The following is a 23,306-nucleotide window of genomic DNA, read 5'->3' on the forward strand; positions in this document are numbered from 1 at the left end:
TTGCTTTAGCCCAAGAATTCGAGATTTGTAGACAAATGGAGACATGGCGAAACCGTCTCTACAGAAAATGCAAATATTAACCAGGCATGGTGTCATGCACCTGTACTCACAGCTACTCAGGAGGCTGAGGTAGGATCATCTGAACCCGGGAGGCAGTTTGCAGTGATCCATGATCATGCCACTGCACTCCAGCCTGGGTGACAGAGCAAGACCCTGTCTCAAAAAAAAAAAAAAAAAAAAAAAAAAAAACCTCTTGATAGTAAGGTTTCAGTATTCTGTTGTAGTCTTTTAGTGAATCTGTGTACCTGGGCTGTGATATTCACAGTTGCTTCTCAGTTCACACTTCCTCCTTAGTTGAGATTGGAAGGCTGGGATTGGGTTTTTCACTTCCCTTGGGTCAGTTAGCTCTGATAAAACTCCAGTTGGTTAACCTCTGGTGAAATCTTTTCTCTTGAAGGCAGGCCTTTTTAAGAAGAACAGATTACTTTGGAATTACTTCAGAATGGCTACTTTCCCCCTTCCCCCTGCTAGAAGCATGCAGGGAATTTTCTTCCATCCTCACTGTGAGAACCTCCTGCGTTCAAGTGACCCTCCTGCTTCAGCCTCCTGAGTATCTGGGACTACAGGTGCACACCACCATACCTGGCTAATTTTTGTATTTTTAGTAGAGAGCAGGTTTTGCCATGTTGCCCAGGTTGGTCTCGAACTCCTGGGCTCAAGCAGTCTGTTCACCTTGGCCTTCCAAAGTGTTGGGATTACAGGCATGTACCACCACACTTGGCCTTTTTTTTTTTTTAATAGTATTGTAAATATTTGGGTTTTTAAAATAAAACAAATTTATTCTCAGAGTTGTGGAGGCTAGAAGTTGGAAATCAAGGTGTCAGCAGGGTCAGATTGCCTCTGAAACCTCTGGGGAATCCTTCCTTGCCTCTTCCTAGTTTCTGTTGGTTTGCCAGCGTTTTTGGTGTTCCTTGGCTTGTAGATGCATCACCCCAATAATCTGTCTTTATGTGGCATCCTCCCTGTGTGTCTGTCTTAACATGTTGACCAGGCTGGTCTCGAACTCCTGACCTCAGGTGATCTACCTGCCTTGGCCTCCCAAAGTGTTGGGATTACAGGCGTGAGCCATCGTGCCTGGCCTGTTTTTACTTTTTAACTTTCTGCTAAAATTTTTAAACTTGTACTGAAGTTGAGAAAATAGCATAATAGATATCATCACCCAGTTTCTTTTTCTTTTCCTTTTTTGTAGAGACGGAGATCTCACTTTGCTGCCTAGGCTGGTCTTGAACTCCTGGGCTTAAACAATCCTCCTGCCTCAGTCTCCCAAAGTGCTGGGATTACAGGTGTGAGCCACCACTCCTGGCCTCCACTTTCTGTAGTTGTGAACATGTGGCTAGTTTTGTTTGTGAGATTCCCACTCCCTTCTAGATTATTTTGCTGTTTGTTTGTTTGTTTTTTGAGATGGAGTCTCGCTGTCTCCCAGGCTGGAGTGCAATGGTGCGATCTCGGCTTACTGCAATCTCTGCCTCCTGGGCTCAGACGATTCTCCTCCCTCAGCCTCCTGAGTAGCTGGGACTACAGGCGTGCACCACCACACCTGGCTAATTTTTTGTGTTTTTAGTAGAGACAGGGTTTCACCATGTTGGTTAGGCTGGTCTCAAACTCTTGACCTCAGGTGATCCACCCGCCTCAGCCTCCCTAAGTGTTAGGATTACCAGCGTGAGCCACTGTACCTGTCCCCTTCTAGATTATTTTGAAACAAATCTTCTGAGTTATTTTGCAGCAAACCCCAGAATTCTGTCATTGTACAGTGAATAATTCATTGTGGATCTTTAACATACAAGGACATTTTTATGAAACCAAATCAATTGTCTTATTATATCCAACAAAAGAAACACTAATTTTTGAATATGTAATGACACAGTACATGCTCAGGTTTCCTTGACTTCTGACTTACCTTTTTACAGTTACGTTATTCTTCTTAATGGTTGTAATCATTTAGTTTACTTTCTAGTCCTTTTATGTCACAAGCAGTCTTAGAGTACAAATGTTATATCACATACAGAGGATTGTATTGTGTAGGAAAAACATGGACAACAAAGACTGAATTGAAAAGGTGATACTGGAGAGTAGGACTTGATGTGAAGAAGTTTGAGGAGTAGCTTTGACTGTTTTTCTTTTCTCTTTAATAATCTTAAAGGTTTCTTATGGGGGGAGCGCTGAGACAGGATACACCACAGTCACCCAGGCAGGAGTGCCGGTGGCAAGATCACGGCTCTCTGCAGCCTGGGATTCCTGGGCTCAGGCGATTTTCCCACCTCAGCCTCCTGCATTGCTGGGACTATGGCCACGCACCACCACACCCACACCTACCTAATTTTTTTGTAAAGACAGGGTTTCACCATGTTGTCTGGACTGATCTTTTTTTTTTTTTTTTCTTTTCCATAAGGATAGAGATGGGCTGGTCTTGAACTCCTGGGTTCAAATGATCAGCCCATCTCCACCACCCAAAGAGCTGGGATTACAGGTGTGAGCCACTGTGCCTGGCCTAATCTTAGGATTGAAGTATATAAATTCTAAAAGTTGAGTAAGTGTATAATAAAAACTGATAAAGTATTGTGTCATAGTGTAAATGGCAGTGTTTTTTTCTTACTGGCATACATTGAGATGTCCTCTAACTGAAATCTTAGAAGTGAGCCAGGTGCAGTGGCTCACGCCTGTAATCCCAGCACTTTGGGAGGCTGAGGCAGGCAGATCATAAGGTCAGGAATTCGAGACCAGCCTGGCCAATGTGGTGAAACCCTGTGTCTACTAAAAAATATGTAAGAAATTAGCCAGGTGTGGTGCTGTGCGCCTGTAGTCCCAGCTACTCAGGAGGCTGAGGCAGAAGAATCGCTTCAACCCGGGTGGTGGAGGTTGCAGTGAGCCGAGATTGCCCCACTGAATTTCAGCCTGGGCGACAGAGCAAGACACCATCTCAAAAAAAAAATAAGTAAAAGAAAAGCTCTATCTTGACTCCTGAATCAGTTTTAAAATCTGGCTTCACTGATTATTAGCTTTGTGACTTTGTTGCCTCAGCTTCCTTATTGGTAAGCACGTAAGTTTGTTTTAAGATTGAGTTATTACATGTACATCAGTTAAAATATTGCCTGTAAATTATATATAGATATTGAGCTGGGAGTGGTGGTTTACGCCTCTAATCCCAACAGTTTGGGAGACTGAGGCGGGAGAATTGCCCTAGCACAGAAGTTTGAGGCTGCGGTGAGCTATGATTGTACCACTGTACCTCCTGTCTGGATGATAAAGCGATGTATTAGGTATTATTATTGATCGTTCAGCAACATTACCCACTGTTTCCTTGAAATATTATTCCTGTAGTGTCAGTGATATCAGACTATCCAAATATCTTTTTCTTCCTTTCTTCTTTCCTTTCTTCCCTTTTCCCTTTCCCTCCCCTTCCTCCTGCCTTTCCTTTTTTCCTTTTTTCTTTTCTTTTTTCTTTTTCTTTTGAGACAGAGTCTCGCTCTATCCCCTGGGTGGAGTGCGGTTGCGCGATCCCGGCTCACTGCAAGCTCCGCCTCCTGGGTTCACGCCATTCTCCTGCCTCAGCCTCCGGAGTACCTGGGACTATAGGCGCCCGCCACCACGCCCGGCTAGTAGTTTTTTTGTTGTTTGTTTGTTTGTTTTTTGTTTTTTTTTGTATTTTTAGTAGAGACGGGGTTTCACCGTGTTAGCCAGGATGGTCTCCATCTTTTGACCTCGTGATCCACCCGCCTTGGCCTCCCAAAGTGCTGGCATTACAGGCGTGAGCCACCGCGTACAGCCCCCCACCTTTTTTTTTTTTTTAAGAAGGAGTCTTACTTTGTCGCCCAAGCTGGAGTACAGTGCTTCCGTCTCGGCTTACTGCTCCCCGTCTCGGCTTACTGCTCCCTCCGCGTCTCGGATTCAAGCAGTTCTCCTGCCTCAGCCTCCAGAGTAGCTGGGATTACAGGCACGCACCACCATGCCCCCAGCTAATTTTTGTATTTTTAGTAGAGGCGGGGTTTCACCATGTTGGCCAGGCTAGTCTCGAACTCTTGACCTTAGATCATCCGCCCACCTTGACCTCTCAAAGTGTTGGTATTACAGGCGTGAGCCATGGCGCCCGGTCTTTCCTATCTTTCTGACTGTATCTTCAGATCACTCCTGAACCCGAGACCTGAATTTTCATTTACCTACTTGGTTCTTTGGATTTTCACAGATACCTTGTATCCAACATGTCTCAAACTGATTTTTCCCCTCCCCCTCAAACCCTGACTTCTCAATTCTTTGTTTCCTTATCTTTATTATACTGTCATCCACCCAGCAAAAAATCCCCTCCTCTAAGATCATAGCTTTTAGTTAGTAACTAAGTTCTTTAGATTTTACTTCCTGTCTGCCTTAATTCATCTACTTCTTTTCATTGCACTGGACTTTATTGGCATCTCTCACTGGTTTCCTAAGTATTCTCTCTAATCCCCTTCCAGCCATTTCCCCCTACTCCTGCCAGGTGATCTCTAAAAGACCCAGATCTGATTGTTACAACACTTCAAATTTTTATTATTCTTCATGACCCTGAATAATCTGGCTTTTGACTACTTCTCCTGCCTCATTTCGTCATTTCATTCTTTGTATTGCAGTCACATTGGCGGCATTTCAATTCCTAAACCTGTCAAGTCCTCGTTTGCCTCCATTTTGCACAGCGTGTACGCTCTGCCTTAAGTGGTGGCTTTTCCTAAAGTTAAGTCTTTTAAAACTAGTTTCCTCAAGGAAGCTTCCTCTTACTTTCTAGATTTTCTCTCTGCTAAATGTTCTTCATAGTATCCTATACTTCATTTAAAAATTATATAATTAGTTCTTCAGTACCTTAGAATGAAATAACTATTGATACAGGTTAGAGAAAATTTCTAGTTGATCATTATACTACCAGTATCTGTTATAATGCCTTGCAAATAGCAAGTACTTAGTAAATATTCATGGAATTGATAAATTCAGACTTGAATTACTCTTCATTGTAGATTGAGTAAAGTTTGACAGAAGTCCAGAACTTAACTTTTTTTTTTAAGAGATGGAGTCTCACTCTGTCACACAGGCTGGTGTGGAGTGGCACAATCATAGCTTACTGCACCCTTGACCTCTTGGGCTCAAGTGATTCTCCCACCTCAGCTTCCTGAATAGCTGGGATTACAGGCACACGTTTTCTGTTTTTTTTTGTTTTTTTTCCACGCTGTAGAGATGGGAGTTTCACTATGTGGCCCAGGCGGGCCTTAAGCTCCTGGGCTCAAGTGATCCTCCTTCCTTTGCCCCGCAAAGTGTTGGGATTACAGGTGTGATTTTAAAAATGCTAGCTGCAGCCTGGTGTGGTGGCTCACGCCTGTAATCCCAGCACTTTGGGAGGCTGAGGCCGGTAGATCTTGAGGTCAGGAGTTTGAGACCAGCCTGGCCAACATGGTGAAACCCCATCTCTACTAAAAATTCAGCAATTAGCCGGGCATGGTGGCGGGCGCCTATAATTGCAGCTACTCAGGAGGCTAAGGCAGAAGAATCGCTTGAACCCCCAAGAGGTGGAGGTTGCAGTGAGCTGAGATCATGCCACTGCACTCCAGCCTGGGCAACAGAGTGAGACTCCGTCTCAAAAAATAATAATAATAATAATAATAATTGCTAGCTGCTATAGCTTCTTTTTTTTTTTTTTTTTTTTTTGAGACAGAGTCTTACTCTGTTGTCCGGTGGAGTGCAGTGGCGCGATCTCTGCTCACTGCAACCTCCGCCTCTCGGGTTCAAGCAGTTCTCCTGCCTTAGAATTTCAAGTAGCTGGGATTTACAGGAGTGTGCCACTATGTCCAGTCTCTTGTACTATTTTTATCTTTTATTTTCAAGACAGAGTCTTGCTTTGTTGCCCAGGCTAGAGTGCAGTGGCACGATCTCAACTCACTGCAACCTCTGCCTCCCAGGTTCAAGTGATTCTCCTGCCTCAGCTGGTCCCGAACTCCTGACCTCAGGTGATCCGCCTGCCTCACCCTCCCAAAGTGCTGGGATTACAGGCATGAGCCACAGCGCCCGGCCATCTTGTACTCTTTTCAATGTGGATATCAGAAAATTTTAAATTTACATATGTGGCTTACATTATATTGTATTGGATACTGCTCGTCTAGAACTTGTTTTTAGTAAGGATCATACACGTGTCTCCATGGCCTCAGTTTTTCATTATTCTCCCAATCCCTTTGTTTTCATGTCACTTCTGCTTTGGGACTCTTATGTGCCATAAGCTTCAGAAAACACGGTGGCTCACACCTGTAATCCCAGCATTTTGGGAAGCCGAGGCAGGTGGATCACCAGAGGTCAGGAGTTCAAGACCACCCTGGCCAACATGATGAAACCTTGTCTCTATTACAAATACAAAAACATTAGCCAGGCGTGGTGGCGGGCACCTGTAATCCCAGCTACTTGGGAGGCTGAGGCAGGAGAATTCCTTGAACCCAGGAGTCAGAGGTTGCAGTGAGCTGGGCAACACAGCAAGACTCCATCTCAAAAAAATTAAAAAATTTAACTGCCTAGAAGGTAGAAATCGAGTGTATTTCTTAGGCCTTTGAATAATAGGGGAATGATAAGTCATTTATATTAAATTATGAGAAAATAATGGCAACTGTTAAGCTTTTAAAGTATTATTTCCAACAAATTAGGAAGAACTAAATTTCACTTTTATATGCATGATAATGATGAGCAGGGCTCCTAAAACAGTTGCGGCTTGACTAGGAAACAAATAATAATTTTTCTATATCAATAAGAATTACTTGTAACTTTAGGGGGCATTTAGAATTATATTTGTCTTATTTGAGATTTGGATTTAAATTTTATTTTAGAGCATTTTAAAAAAAATAAATAGAAGTGAGGCTAATATTGTTAATTATTCTCTTTAAAAAATACAGTATTTGCTTTGGGTTAAAATTTTCTGCCCCAACATCATTATCAAGAGTCAGCATATTACAGTGATAAATTTAGCATTTACTGTGTGGCAGGCATTGTTCTATATACTTTATTCGTTAAATTCACCAGCGAACCCTATGAGGAACCATCTTATCCTTAGTTGACAGAGGATGAAACTGGAGTACAAAGTAGTTAATTAACTTGTTCATAGCTAGTAAGTTTTAAAAAGGTTAAACAACAATATACTTTGTATTTAGTCCTTAAATGATAAAATCTTCCAGTGTTTAGTTTTTCCCACTAGAATGTAAGCTCCAAGTGGGCAGGGACTTAGGTTTTGTTCACTAACATTTGAGATAGCATATGCTAGACCCTAGTCATTATTTGAAAGAATTTTTACAGTGATGATGGTAACAATGACAATATCATTTCACTGAGAGGTGGCCTTGGAAATACATTAGAACCGCTTTGAGTTCTTCACTGTTGGTTGTTGACAATAATGTTTTTTTTGTCTCATTCAAATTAGCTTCAACGTTATGTGCTATTTTGCATGCTTCATATATATCTTAATAAAATAGTTGATTTGAAAATTGCTAACTTCTATAGCTTCTTCCCTCTTTTTTTTTTTTTTTTTTTTTTTTTGGTGACAGAGTCTTGCTTCGTAGCCCAGGCTGGAGTGCAGTGGTGTGATCTTGGTTCACTGCAACCTCTGCCTCCCGGGTTCAAGCAATTCTCATGCCTCAGCCTCCTGAGTAGCTACAGACATGTGCTACCATGCCCAGTTAATTTTTGTATTTGTAGTAGAGACAGGGTTTTGCCATATGGGCCAGGCTGGTCTCAAGTTTCTTGCCTCAAATGATTCATCTGCCTCGGCCTCCTAGAGTACTGGAATTACAGGGGTGAAACACCCTGCCTGGCTTAGCTGCTATAGCGTCTATATATCTCTATTCCTTTTGTGCGTTAGAAATGCCTTGAAGCCCCCAGGGAACATCAGGAAAAAAAAAAACAACAACAACAGCCAGAGGTCCCGCTATGTGTTTAGCTGAGTTGGGAGAAGAAAGTTTAGAAAAGCAGTCTTTGACCTATCCTTATGAAAAATTTACAGTGATAACACAATTCTTCAGAATTTCACCCAAAAGCTACAGCTGTCTTGGTTGTTGCAGTCATTGAAGTGAATAACACATTATTTTGTTATTTATTTTTAGATACATTTTTTTCTTAGACTGTGGAAACAGAACTGTGAAATTAATTTTGTAAAATCGGGCTTTAATTTTTTTTTTTTTTTTTTTTGAGACAGAATCTCGGTCTGTCACCCAGGCTGCATGTAGTGGTGCAATCTCGGCTCACTGCAACCTCCACCTCCCAAGTTCAAGCCATTCTTCTGCCTCAGTCTCCCGAGTAGGTGGGACTACAGGTGCCTGTCAGCACACCTGGCTAATTTTTATATTTTTAGTAGAGATGGGGTTTCACCATGTTGGCCAAGCTAGTCTCAAACTCCTGACCTCAAATGATCCACCTGCCTTGGCCTCCCAAAGTGTCGTGAGCCACTGCACCCAGCCAAATTAAAGGTTTTATAGTTAATGTTGTTAGGGAAAGGGGAACTATGCTGCTTACTTCTGTCCAAGAAACTTAATTCTGAAAGTATTCTCATTTTACAGTAATAAAATTGAGAGTTAGGTGTTAAGTGTTATACCTGAATGAATACCACAAGTAAGCGACAGAACTAGGATTCAGCACACATATGTCTTACTCCAAAGGCCATGACTTTTGTAATACTGTCATCTTTCACCATTCTCCATGTTTGCTTATAGTTCCTGACTCTTAAAGTAAGACTTTAAGTTCGCTTGTGGGAGCAGTGGGATTGGAGTTTTAGATTGTGAAATAACTGGATGTTTGAATTAAACTGTGGTGGTATAAAGAATAATTGTTGCTTGATGGAAAATTGAGCTGTGAAAAATTTTTGGCTTAACTTTGTTTTCTTTTTATCTTTAGTTCTGTGCAAATAAAGACCCTATTCTAAGCCCTGTAGAATTTTTTTTTTTTTTTTGCTTTTTGAGACAGAGTCTCACTGTGTTACCCAAACTGGAGTGCAATGGCGAAATCTCGGCTCATTCCAACCTCCACACCCTGGATTCAAACGATTCTCGTGCCTCAACCTCCCAAGTAGCGGGGACTACAGGCACACACCACCATGCCCGGCTAATGTTTCCGGATTTCACCATGTTGGCCTCAAACTCTTGACTCAGTGATGTGCCTTGGCCTCCCAAACTGTTGGGATTACAGGCACGAGCCACCGCACGCACCTGACCAGAATGCTTTTTCATAATGTAATTCATCATGATGATGGTATTTTCTTGAGCTTATTTAGTACATTTTTTCATACAATAATAATGTTCTTTCTATAGAGTGAAAAAAAGAGCAATTTTTTTCTGACTTATAATTTGGGGGCTGGATGTGGTACCTCACACCTATAATCGCAGCACTTTTGGAGGCCAAGGCAGGAGGCCAAAGCTGGTGGATCACTTGAGCCCAGGAGTTCAAGACCAGCCTGAGAAACATGGCAAAACCCCCTCTCTACTAAAAATTTAAAAATTTAGCCAGGCATGGTGGTGCACACCTCTAGTCCCAGCGACTGGTTAGGCCGAGGTGGGAGAATCACCTGAGCTTGGGAAGTTGAGGTGCAGTGAGCTGAGATCGCACTGCTGCATTCCAGCCAGGGTGATGGGAGTGAGACTGTGTCTTAAACAAATAATAATAATTTGGGGGTGATGTAGACAGAAATAAGGACAGAGTTATGAAAAGGAATAATTATTTAGCATTTTACTAGCCAGAGATTTGGGCAGTCCCAAAAAGCAGCTTTTCTAATCTCCCTCTCCTTTCCCAAAAAACTTTAATCAGATCCTTTAGTATCCTGACATCTTTGGGTTATTTACATACTACTTTTTGGAGGGGGGATTGTGGAAGGCTATGGAGATCTTTGAAAGCATTGATGATTAGCAAGATGATTATTCCTGTAAGAAGCCTTAAGAGGAGAAATGCAAGTGTAAGTTAACACTGGCTTCTTAAATTGGTCAGTGAAGGTTGGATGCCTCCAATTTTCTTTTAACATTATGCATAGATACTAGACAATTTTTTATTTTTATTTATTTATTTATTTTGAGATGGAGTCTCGCTCTTTCACCCAGGCCATAGTGCAGTGGCACGATCTCGGCTCACTGCAACCTCCGTCTCCCTGGTTCAAGTGATTCTCCTGCCTCAGCTTCCCGAGTAGCAGTACTACAGGTGTGCACCACCACGCCCAACTAAATTTTTGTTTTTTTGGTTTTTTTGACACGGAGTCTCGTTCTGTCACCCAGGCTGGAGTGCAGTGGCGTGATCTCGGCTCACTGCAAGCTCCGCCTCCTGGGTTCACACCATTCTCCTGCCTCAGCCTCCCGAGTAGCTGGGACTGCAGGCGCCTGCCACCACACCTGGCTAATTTTTTTGTATTTTTAGTAGAGACCGGGTTTCACCGTGTTAGCCAGGATGGTCTCGATCTCCTGACCTCGTGATCTGCCCGCCTCAGCCTCCCAAAGTGCTGGGATTACAGGCGTGAGCCACCGCGCCCAGCCATCAAAGTAGTTTTACTGTTGCTAAAATGTACGTTTTCTCCTCTACCACAAATACCAAAGTTGTTAATGATTTTTTAGGGCATAAGAAGTAGTTTCTTATTGTACATATTTATAGTTAAATTTAGTTTTTGGATAAAAAATATTTTCAGAAAAATGTAAAAAAACAGTACTAATTAGAAAGTAAGTTTTTAAATCCTGTGTATTTATTAAAAAACAGGATTAATTTGGAGTGATGCGAACTTTGAAAAATATGGGTTTTAAGTCATGTATTGTTTATGAACTAAACGTTCTGTACTAAAAAATATTTAACATAGAAAAAGAGTAAAAATTGTGTCTTTTTTTGGGTTGGAGGAGGAAGCCAAAGACAGTAATTCTTACACTGTTTCATCTAGTAATCAAGTTTAAGAAAGTCAGTCTAAAAGCAAAAAACTTCACTTTTGAAATCTTGAGTGAGGCTTTGTTTCATAAGAGTAGATATGTTGTGTCAATCAGGTAACAATATGGAATTCTAACCAAAAAAATGAAGATATAGGCCGGGCACGGTGCCTCACGTCTATAATCCCAGCACTTTGGGAGGCCAAGGCAGGCGGATCACGAGGTCAGGAGTTCGAGACAAGCCTGGCCAACGTGGCGAAACCCCGTCTCGACTAAAAATAACAAAAATTAGCTGAGCATGGTAGTGGGTGCCTGTAATCCCAGCTACTCAGGAGGCTGAAGCAGGAGAGTCGCTTGAACCCAGGAGTGGAGGTTGCAGTGAGCCAAGATCGTGCCATCGCACTCCAGCCTGGGCAACAAGATCAAGACTCCGTCTCAAAAAAAGGAAGATGTAACTTGTTCTTTAGGGATTTTGGTTTAAAAAATCGAGAGGATTTACTGTATTTTTAACATAGGTTTGAGAATATAAGTGGAGAGCCCATTTGCTGGCAGGCACTTATGAATGTTAATGTGAATCCCACTGGATGGTTTTCTGAATCATTTAAGGTTATCATGGCTCTGAGAATGGACTGTCATGAGGTTAAGAGACTCGGTAATGCTATAGATAGGAAAGTGCTTGGAGTAGTTTAAAGTGCAAAATAAGTCAATGTAGATAAATTTAAAGTAGAAATCTGGTTTTTTGAAGTAGGTAGTTGCCGTTTTAATAAACTAAGCAGAAAAACAAATTGAAGAAGGCCTTTTCTTTTGAGGCATTTAGTCCTCTGGAATTTTTCATGGAAAGGAGAATCTGTTAGATAGCTAGAGCTTTCACCATTCTGGTGGATAGTGTACTATTTCCGTCAGTTAAACTAAACATTTAAAGTTGTTATGGTTAGTTCAAGTGAGAGTTTATGGCCTAAATGGCTTTTAATGACCCTGAATTTTCTGTTTAAGCAGAACCCATGTATCGTGGGGGTATAGTGCAGAATATAATATCTTAGCGTTCATCTGTGGATGATTAGATTTATCGCTTTGGACCTGATATACATGGAATTGGCAAACATAAAATAGGTTTTATACTATTTTTCCCTAATAACATTCCTAGAAAGTCAAGAAGCCATTGTATTGTTGTTCATAGTGGTGTTATTTCATTTAAAACAATGAAGTTAGAATTTATTAGTTTGTTTTAAATATTCTTAAAACTGGATAATTAAGTCCTAGAAAAGCCCAGACTTATTTTACTAGAGCAGATAATCAAGCTTATGAAAGAGGGGGTTTCAAGATTTTTTATAGGTAATACTTTAGGTGTTTTTCTTGCTGACATAACTAACATTTATTTTCTGTTTATTTTTAAGACGAGCAAAAATCAAATTAAAGTAGATCTTGTAGATGAGAATTTTACAGAATTAAGAGGAGAAATAGCAGGACCTCCAGACACACCGTATGAAGGCAAGTACTTTTTTCTGTATCAAAATATTGTGCGTATTAGAACTTGTCTGAAACATTTAATCAGAATAATCTTAAACATCTATAAATTATATGGAGGGTAACTTCATTTGGTTTAGATAAACAGCAATTTAAAAAATACTAAATTTAGATACTGAATATAGACTGGTATTTCTTACTGAATTTTAGCTAATTTTTTTCTTTCCATAAAACAGTTTTAGCAGAGCTTTGTTACAGGTATTATAGATTAGAATTTAATAGAATAAAAGATCTGGCATGGTAAACCTCTAAATCATATGGACTGTAGACACTCAGTTACCCTTCATATGGTATCTAAAACAGACCTTGCCTTAAATATCTCATTGGTAAAATGTTGCTTTTGTTTTTAAAGTTCGTCTTTCTATCATTCAGCATTTCATTCACTCATGTCTTCATACAGGCTGTAGTCCAAATGTTTATTTTCTTTATTCAGGAAAGCTTTTAGTGATGATTTCAAGCCATAGAAAGGAGGTGGCTTTGGTGTTCACAAATTAAGTCTGTAGCTACTTTAGACCATGGAATCGGGTGGTAAGATACAGAAATAAACCTTATAGCATTTTACTTTCTTATTAGGTGAGCCTTCATTAATTAATATTACTGTAAATTTAGATTATATAGCATATAACCAAGGCTCTTGCATTAATAACTATTCAAATATTTGTTTATTAGAAAACATATAACAGAATATGTGGTAACCCTAATTATACAGTCTTTACATGTATTTTCTCATTTAATCCTTTCAGCACATCTTACTAGGTAAATACAACGATTGCTGTTTCATAGATGAAGAAACAAGTTAAGAGAAGTAACTTGTTTAAGGTCAACCATCTAAGTAGCACAACTGATAGCCTTTGCCTTCAAAGCCTGTGCTTTTAATCACTTTATGTAAATCAGAATTGACTTAATATTGGAAGTGGTGGTGATGTCTGTTTTGTTTTATCTATTTTTTTATATGCAAAGTTTTACTGTTACCGAAGCTGGAGAGCAGTGGCATGGTCATAGCTCATTATAAATTTGAATTCCTAGGCTCAGGTAATCCTCCAGCTTCCTCAGTAGCTAGTACTACAGGTGCATGCCACCATATCCAGTTAAATACTTTGTGTGTGTTTTTTGTTGTTCATTTTTTGTTTGTTTGTTTTTTGAGACTGAGTCTCTCTGTCACCCAGCCTGGAGTGCGATGGTGAAATCTTGGCTCACTGCATCCTCCACCTCCCAGAATCAAGTGATTCTCCTGCCTTAGCCTCCTGAGTAGCTGGGATTACAGGCGCACCACCATGCTGGCTAATTTTTGTATTTTTAGTAGAGACAGGGTTTCACAATAACGGCCAGGCTGGTCTTGAACTTATGACCTCAGGAGATCCACCTGTCTTGGCCTCCCAAAGTGTCAGGATTACAGGCGTGAGCCACCAATCCCGGCCACCAGCTAAATACTTTCGAGTGGTTCTATAATTCTGTAATGAACAGTTACCCGAAACACTTTTTTTTTTTGAGATGGAGTCTCGCTCTGTTGCCCAGCCTGGAGTGCAGTGGCACGATCTCGGCTCACTGCAAGCTTCGCCTCCTGGATTCACGCCATTCTCCTGCCTCAGCCTTCCGAGCAGCTGGGACTACAGGCACCCGCCACCATGCCCGGCTAATTTTTTTTGTATTTTTTTAGTAGAGACGGTGTTTCACCATGTTAGCCAGAATGGTCTCGATCTCCTGACCTCGTGATCTGCCAGCCTCGGCCTCCCAAAGTGCTGGGGTTACAGGAGTGAGCCACCGTGCCCGGCTACCCAAAACACTTTTTAAAAATCTAATATTCTTGAATATTTTCTTGTTTTTAATCCAGATTTTTTAAGACCCTAGAATGTCTTTAGCATATTATACCAATTCTGTTTATTCATTTTTTCTTTCTTTTTTTTTTTTTGGAGACAGTCTCGCTCTGTCTCTCACGCTGGAGTGCAGTGGTACGATCTTGGCTCACTGCAACCTCCGCCTCCCGGGTTCAAGCAATTCTCCTGCCTCAGCCTCCCGAGTAGCTGGTACTACAGGTACCCGCCACCATGCCTGGCTAATTTTTGTATTTTTAGTAGAGGCGGGGTTTCACCATATTGGCCAGGCTTGTCTTGAACTCCTGACCTTGTGATCTGCCCACCTCGGCCTCCCAAAGTGCTGAGATTACAGGCGTGAGCCACCGCACCCAGCCCATTTTTTTCTTTCTTTATTGGAGAGATGGCATCTTGCCAAGTTACCAAGGCTGGTCTCAAACCCCTGGCCTCAAACAATCCTCTTGCCTTGGTGTCCCAAAGTCTTGGGATTCTAGGCATGAGCCATTGTGCCCAACCTTGTACCAATTCTTAAGTGATAAAATTTTATTTTTTGTTTTATAGTTCATACGAGCCATTTCTAGATATTTAATTTTTTATGCTGTTTATCAAGTGCTTCCTATCTGCTTGGCTTGGTCTGGCAGTTTTCATGGATGCTGTTTCATTTAGTCCTTTTTGCAATCATTAAATGTAGAGGAGACCTTTAGTTATCTTTAAAACATCAGATGCTTGTCCTAATAGCAGATGTTTTTATATAATAATATACTAGCTTCTTCCTGAAGTCAGACCTTATAGTTATTCTTGAATTTTTTTTTTTAGGTTGTTTTGAAGTATTTTTGGAAGATAGTAGGGCAATGACATTATTCTAGAGGTCTGTCAGCAAAGTTTTAAATTTTTTCATTGATTTTTATAAACAAGGCACTTCCTGAGCTAAATTAGATAGAAGCAATATTTAATAGGTAGATTAATTTTTTTAATTGGATAATGTATACTTATATACATTAAGATATATTAAGATACACTAATTAGCTGGGCGAGGTGGTGGGCGCCTGTGGTTCCAGCTTCTCGGGAGGCTGAGGCAGGAGAATGGCGTGAACCCTGGGAGGCGGAGCCTGCAGTGAGCCCAGATCGCGCTGCTGCACTCCAGTCTGGGCGACAGCGAGACTCTGTCTCAAAAAAAAAAAAAAAAGATACATTAAGATATATTCTTATGGCCGAGTGCGGTGGTTCACACCTGTAATCCCAGCACTTTGGGAGGCTGAGGCGGGCAGATCACGAGGTCAGGAGATCGAGACCATCCTGGCTAACACGGTGAAACCCCGTCTCTACTAAAAATACAAAAAAATTAGCCAGGCGTGATGGCGGGCGCCTGTAGTCCCAGCTACTCGGGAGGCTGAGGCCGGAGAATGGCGTGAACCCGGGAGGCGGAGCTTGCAGTGAGCTGAGATTGTGCCACTGCACTCCAGCCTGGGCAACAGAGCAAGACTCCGTCTCAAAAAAAAAAAAAGATATATTCTTTATTGGTTAGAAACAAGTTTGGTCATTTTTTTTCTTTTCTTTTTCCCGATACCGAGAATGGGACCAAAAGTTTGATCATTTAAAAGTGCTTATATCTGCCTGGGCGGGGTGGCTGATGCCTGTAATCCCAGCACTTTGGGAGGCTGAAGCAGGTGGATCACGAGGTCAGGAGTTCAAGACCAGCCTGACCAACGTGGTGAAACTCCATCTCTACTAAAAATACAAAAATTAGCTGGGTGCGGTGGCGTGCGCCTATAATCCCAGCTACTCAGGAGGCTGAGGCAGGAGAATCCCTTGAACCCATGAGATGGAGGTTGCAGTGAGCTGAGATCGCACCACTGCACTCCAGCCTGGGCGACAGAGGGAGACTGCGTCTCAAAAAAAAAAGTGCTTATTTCTGCTGCTGCTGCTAAATGAATATTTTGATAAGATTAGATTTAATATGCTTTTTATATATTTGAGGTAGAGTAACTTGAATTCTGTTATTTTATATAAAACTGTTGAGAGAAGTTCATTTTGTTAAGGAAAAGCACCATTCAAGGGCATAAACTTTAATGCTTTTTCTTTTAAATGTGACGATAGGTTAAATGTTTATTGCAAGGATGTTGCAGTTTTTTGAGTTTTTAAAAATCTAAACTTAAATGCTAAAGCAGAAGTTTACATGTGGAATGTTAAGCAATTTATAAGCATTATTAAGTAATGAGGCAGCTGTTTTTGTAGTATTTAAAGAATCGGATTGTGAAGTAGAATACTCACGGGAAAATGCCATATTGTGGATATTACTTAACTCAATTTTCTTCACTTCTTTTGCCTTAATAATTCAATGACAAAGGAACAGTTTAGTTCTTGAGCTTTTCTTCCTAAAATTTCTTTTAGGTTTGTGGAATCATTGTTGACAGCTTAAAAATTCTCATTCCTTCCCATCTCCTCTTTGGGTTAAGTTAAATTTAAAGATTGTTAATTTTTAATATTAAAAGCTATTCTTCAAGAAGTTAATGTTTTAAAGTAAAAACTATTATAATATGAATAATATAGTTATCATAAAGATTCTTTAGTTGTATTACCCTGATCAAATAATCCTATGATTAATGCTAAGTGGTCATATATTGAAAGTTGTCAGAGCATGTAACATAAGGGATAGAAGTAAGATTTTAGAGACTCTCGAGTCCAGCATTATTTATATAATATCTGTGGGCCCTCACACTGCTCCTAAGAGATTATTTTGGCCATTAACAAATAACTTTGTATGATGGGTTATAGAGATGGTTTAATCTGGAGTTTAATCAGAAAAAAAAATAATTCTTAGGAAGGAAAAAGAAAAGCCTATGTAGTGCTGAAGCCAAATTTATTATAACTATATTTGAAGCTGGCATTTCTAATTCTGGGTATAGACAGTTATTGTCACAAAATTTCTTCAGGTACCCTTCTCTTACCTGTCAGTTTTTTTTTTCTTACCACTACTTTTCTTTAAATTTCATTATTGTTATATGTTCTGTGATTCAGGCATTTAGTTCAACTCATGCATGAATCACTATGGGATTCTATTAAAAAGAACTAGCCACCAGGCATAACGGCTCATGCCTGTAATCCCATTACTTTGGGAGGCTGAGGCGGGTAGATTATTTGAGGTCAGGAGTTTGAGACCAGCTTAGCCAGCATGGTGAGACCCCGTCTCTACTTTAAAAAAATTAAAAAATTAGCCGGGCATGGTGGCGCGCACCTGTAGTCCCAGCTACCCAGGAGGCTGAGGTAGGAGAATTGCTGGAACTGGGAGGTGGAGGTTGCAGTGAGCCAAGATCGCACCATTCCACTCCAGTCTGGGCAACAGAGTGAGAATCCGCCTCAAATAAAAAGTAGCCAGAAGAGAGGCCAGGCGCAATGGCTTATGCCTGTAATCCCAGCACTTTGGGAGGCTGAGGCAGGCGGATCACCTGAGGCCAGAAGCTCAAGCCCAGCCTGACCAACATGGTGAAACCCCATCTCTACTAAAAATACAAAAATTAGCTGGGCATTGTGGTGGGCACCTGTAATCCCAGTTACTTAGGAGACTGAGGCACAAGATTTGCTGGAACCTGAAAGGTGGAGGTTGCAGTGAGCCAAGATTGTGCCTCTGCACTCCAGCCTGGGCAACAGAACGAGACCCTGTCTCAGGGAAAAAAAAAAAAAAAGAGAAGGATTCGAAACAAAAAGGGCTTGAAGAAAATAGTACCACTTTTATTTTTTCCTCAGATTCATAGTCATCCATCCATTCATAACAATGGAGGAGTGAGGAGATATATTTGAGAGAGTCTAGAATATACTGAAGAAAGTCTCTTGTTTGACTTTTTAAAGAGCTGAGTGTATAGAATTTTGAAGATAATGTTCCTAGCACACAGTTTTTTATTTTACTTTTTATTACAGGGAATTTCAGATACATAAAAAAGAAGAATAGGCCAGGCGCAGTGGCTCAAGCCTGTAATCACAGCTCTTTGGGAGGCCGAGGCGGGTGGATCACAAGGTCAGGAGATTGAGACCATCCTGGCTAACACAGTGAAACCCTGTCTCTACTAAAAATACAAAAAAATCAGTCGGGCGTGGTGACAGGCGCCTGTAGTCCCAGCTAATCGGGAGGCTGAGGCAGGAGAATGGTGTGAACCTGGGAGGTGGAGCTTGCAGTGAGCCGAGATCACGCCACTGCACTCCAGCCTGGGCGACAGAGTGAGACTCCATCTCAAAAAAAAAAAAAAAGAATATAATGAAACCTCTTCAGCCAGCTTTAATAACTATCAGCTCATGGCCGTCTGTGATCTAATTTATTCTTTGATTATCTTGAAACAAAATCTCATAGTCTTATATGTAAATATTTCAATAGAACGTTTTATTTACTATATTTTGTAATAGTATTCTATGTTATTAATCTTAGAGTTAAGAGTTGAATCCAGCCTCTCATCCAGTGTAAGACTTACCCCTTCAGTGTTTTCTTTTCTTTTCTCTGTTCTTTTCTGTTTGTTTGAGATAGATTCTCGCTCTGTCACGTAGGCTGGAGTGCAGTGGTGCGAACTTGGCTCATTGCAATATCCACCTCCTGGGTTCAAGCGATTATTGTGCCTCAACCTCCTGAGTAGCTGGGATCGTAGGCACATGCCACAATACCCGGCTAATTTTTGTATATTAGGTAGAGGTGGGGTTTCGCCATGTTTGCCAGGCTAGTCTTGAACTTCTGGCCTCAAGTGATCTGCCCACCTCAGCCTCCCAAAGTGCTAGGATTACAGGCATGAGCCATTGCACGCAGCCCAGAGTTTCTTAAGAGGCAGTTATCCTTTCCTTGAGTACCCCAGTTGTGAGAAGCTAGATTGTGAAGTGGCACAATCTGGGCTCACTGCAAGCTCCGCCTCCCAGGTTCACGCCATTCTTCTGCCTCAGCCTCCCGAGTAGCTGGGACTACAGGCGTCTGCCACCATGCCCAGCTAATTTTTTGTGTTTTTAGTAGAGACGGGGTTTCACTGTGTTAGCCAGGATGGTCTCGATCTCCTGACCTCGTGATCCACCTGCCTCAGCCTCCCAAAGTGCTGCTATTACAGGCGTGAGCCACCATGCCGAGCCTAGATAAGCTTTTTAAAAATGCTGTATAGCTGCTAGTTGCTCAAGATAACTTCAAAACGAAACAAAAAGTTGCCTTCTGTTTGTATATTACTGGTTAGAAAAGCTCCTTGGTAAAATTTTGCATTTTATATACCCATTTAAAGGAATAATTTGGGCCGGGCACAGTGGCTCACGCCTGTGATCCCAGCACTTTGGGAGGTTGAGGCAGGTGGATCACGAGGTCAGGAGATCGAGACCATCCTGGCTAAACATGGTGAAACCCCGTCTATACTAAAAACACAAAAAAATTAGCCAGGTATGGTGGTGGGCACCTGTAGTCTCAGCTACTTGGGAGGCTGAGGCAGGAGAATGGTGTGAACCCAGGAGGTGGAGCTTGAAGTGAGCTGAGATCACACCACTGCACTCCGGCCTGGGCAACAGAGCGAGACTCTGTCTCAAAAATAAATAAATAAATAAATAAATAAATAAATAAATAAATAAATAAATGAAGGAAGGAATAGTTTGTCTTTATGTCTGTCTCTCTTGTTGAATTTTGCTTAAAAAATAAAAAATATATTTAAAGTTTTTTATATTAAAATAGAGACAAGGACTTGCTATATTGACCAGGCTGTACTCAAACTCCTGGCCTAGCTTTAAGCAGTCCTCCCACCTCGGCCTCCCAAAGTGTTGGGATTACAAGGCATTAGCCATGGACCCAGCTTGTTTTTATTAGGCTAGTGCAAAAGTAATTGCAGTTTAATTGCACAAATGTTAACAAGTAAGTATTGACATTTAATTTAGGGCACACATGAAAAGATTGGGACCTTATTTCATTTGCGAGAACCAGCTAGAAGTAGAATTTTGTTTATGGCATAATCTCTGTCCTTTGTATCATCTGTACTTTTATACCTCTTTGCCTTCTTCTTTTTTTTTTCTGACCCTTTTGTTGTTGTTGTTATTTAGCAATTCTTAACAGGATGGATTAGAGGACACAGTGGAGATTAGAACTCCAATAGTTAATTGTCCTGATGAAATGTTGGCATTGCATTGTCTGGATTAAATGTATTTATCTCTGGCCTTGTTACTCACTGATAAACTAATATAGTTGTATGAAATGGATATTCTGTATGCTTTAAACAACCTTTAAATTAAAAACTAGTGCTTTTGATTACTTTCTTTCTGGATTTCAACTTTAAAATGAATTTTTGTAATTGAATATAAAATAGCTGCTCTGAAAAGTTCATCAGTATATTTGTCTTATATATTTGAATTGAGCAGCATTCTTAACTTTGTTTTCCCCATTTTTTTAGGAGGAAGATACCAACTAGAGATAAAAATACCAGAAACATACCCATTTAATCCCCCTAAGGTATTGTAAGCCTATTTTTGTGCATGAAGTTATAAAATATTTTATATTTCTGACCTCATTTTATTAATATATATTTTAGGGCTTATTAAAGTCACAGCTTTATGAGTTGCTTACTGTGTAAACTTGATGTGGACAGGATTTTAGATTATGGCAGATGGCTTGCTTCTGAAATTAGAATGAAAAGCAAACTCACCCAAAGGCAGCCAGTAATGGCTCAAAACTGGAATAGGATGTACATCTGACAATGGCTCATATACTAGATCTAGAAATACGTGACAGTGTTCCCAAATTTAGAGAGCACTTTTACACATAGACAGAGGTTCTTACTTGACTCAAAGAAGTATGTGTTTTAGGAGAGTACCTTCTACATTCAGTCATTATTTGAGTACTTTGTGCCAAGAACTATAGCAGTAACTAAGACTTATACTGTTCCTGCTTTCATAGAGCTCACATTATAGTGGGGAAAAAAAAACTGAGCATGGGATTGCAACTGTGATAAATGTTGAAAGGGAGTATGGAATACCCTAAGATCATGTATAACAGGGGGACCCAACCTAAACTTATTTTTGGATTGAACCACTTTCTTTATGTCTCTGCTTTTACTGTCATCAGCGCTTTAGGCATTCAACTTTGTTCCCTGTTTTGTCTGTTATTTAATCACCCTTCCATCTTTTCCATTTCTACTCATTCTCTGCACTGTTGGTCTAGAAATCTTCCTAGAGTTCAGTTTTGATCATGCTGCTTTTCTTTCCCTGAATAAAGTCTAAACTCCATGGCTTGGCACTTGAAACCTAGAACCTGACCCCGATCTTGTTTCCCACTCTAATCTTCTACCACTTCCACCCACAATGTGGGTCTCATTTTCCATCTTAGATTGTTTATTTGTAGATGATGCTTATTCTTCCACAGCTTTCTATCAGTTTCACTTAAATCTTTGTCCCTATTATTTAAAATTCTAGTTTTCTATGAGGCCCGAGTATCACTTTCTTCGTTAAGCTGAGTTCATCAAATGTTTCTCCCTCTCCTCTCTCAATAGCATTTTATACAATTTATATAGTGGCAACACAAATATAGTTCCAACTCATGTATTATTTTGGATATGTATCTTTCTCTAGCTTTTATGCTCCTGAGTCATATAGGTCTTATACACCTATATATTATCAGTAGTTCCCAATAGTATAGTGTCCCTTGAGCATATGATAGCAGTCACTCAGAATGTGCTAGAATTTGTTCATTCAACCTATTGGTTGTTCCAGTTTAAGAATAGATATGATAATGGAAGTTCCAGGGTGATTTTGGCTCACTTAGCATTATGGGCTGCCTATTAGTCTATTGTTTATGTACATCTATTTTCTGATAAGTCTGGTCGATTTTTTTATTATGATAAAATATGCATGACATAAAATTTACCATTGTAATCATTTTTATGTGTACAGTTCAGTGGCAGTGTATTTACCTTGTTGTTTAACCTTTACCATTATCTGTCTGTAGAACTTTCTCACCTTCCCAAACTGAAACTTCGTACCCATTAAGCAATAACTCCCCATTATTCCCCGCTCCCAGCTTCTGGTAACCACTGTTTCTGTTTCTCCGAGTTTGATTAATTCAGAAACCTCATGTAAGTGGAATCATAAAATATCATTTTGTGTCTGGCTTATATCACCTAGCATAATGTCATCAAGGTTCATTCATGTTAAAGCATGTATCAGAATTTCTTTGTTTTTAAGGCTGAATAATACTCCATTATAAGTATAGACCATATTTTGTTTTCTTATTCAGCTGTTAATGGATATTTGGATTTTGTTTGTTTTTTGTTTTTTTGAGATGGAGTCTTGCTCTGTCGCCCAGGCAGGAGTGCAGTGGCGCAATCTCAGCTCACTGCAAGCTCTGCCTCCTGGGTTCACGCCATTCTACTGCCTCAGCCTCCCAAGTAGCTGGGACTACAGGTGTCTGCTACCTCGCCCGGCTAATTTTGTTGTTGTTGTTTTCTTTTTTTTTTTGAGATGGAGTCTCGCTCTGTCGCCCAGGCTGGAGTACAGTGGCGCGATCTTGGCTCACTGCAAGCTCCGCCTCCCGGGTTCACGCCATTCTCCTGCCTCAGCCTCCCAAGTAGCTGGGACTACAGGCACCCGTCACCATGCTTGGCTAATTTTTTGTATTTTTAGTAGAGATGGTGTTTCATCGTGTTAGCCAGGATGGTCTTGGTCTCCTGACCTTGTGATCCTCCCGCCTCGGCCTCGCAAAGTGCTGTAATTACAGGCATGAGCCACCGTGCCTGGCCAGGGTTTCTTTTTGAGGTGTTAAAATAGTCAAAAATTAGATTGTGGTGATAGTTGCACAAGTCTGTGAATATACTAAAAGTTAGCAAGTTGTACAGTTGCTGGGCGTGATGGCTCACCCCTGTAATCCCAGAACTTTGGGAGGCCGAGGTGGGCGGATCACCTGAGGTCAGTAGTTCGAGACCAGCCTGGCCAACATGGTGAAATGCCATCTCTACTAAAAATACAAAAATTAGCTGGGCTTGGTGGCGGGCGCCTGTAATCCCAGCTACTCAGGAGGCTGAGGCAGGAGAATTGCTTGAACCCGGGAGACAGAGGT

General features: G+C 40.8%; 1 protein-coding gene across 1 annotated transcript in view; it reads left to right on the top strand.

The window, feature by feature from the left end:
- Positions 1-23,306, top strand: part of UBE2K (ubiquitin conjugating enzyme E2 K) — an 81,395-nt gene that overhangs the window by 27,437 nt on the left and 30,652 nt on the right. Inside the window, exons 2-3 of the mRNA XM_004038573.5 lie at positions 12,323-12,416; positions 20,650-20,708. Coding sequence (XP_004038621.1) covers positions 12,323-12,416; positions 20,650-20,708 — 153 coding nt within the window. The remainder of the gene's footprint in view (positions 1-12,322; positions 12,417-20,649; positions 20,709-23,306) is intronic.

Source organism: Gorilla gorilla, chromosome 3, assembly GCF_029281585.2.
Source record: "Gorilla gorilla gorilla isolate KB3781 chromosome 3, NHGRI_mGorGor1-v2.1_pri, whole genome shotgun sequence".
In the NCBI taxonomy this organism is placed as follows: Eukaryota; Metazoa; Chordata; class Mammalia; order Primates; family Hominidae; genus Gorilla; species Gorilla gorilla.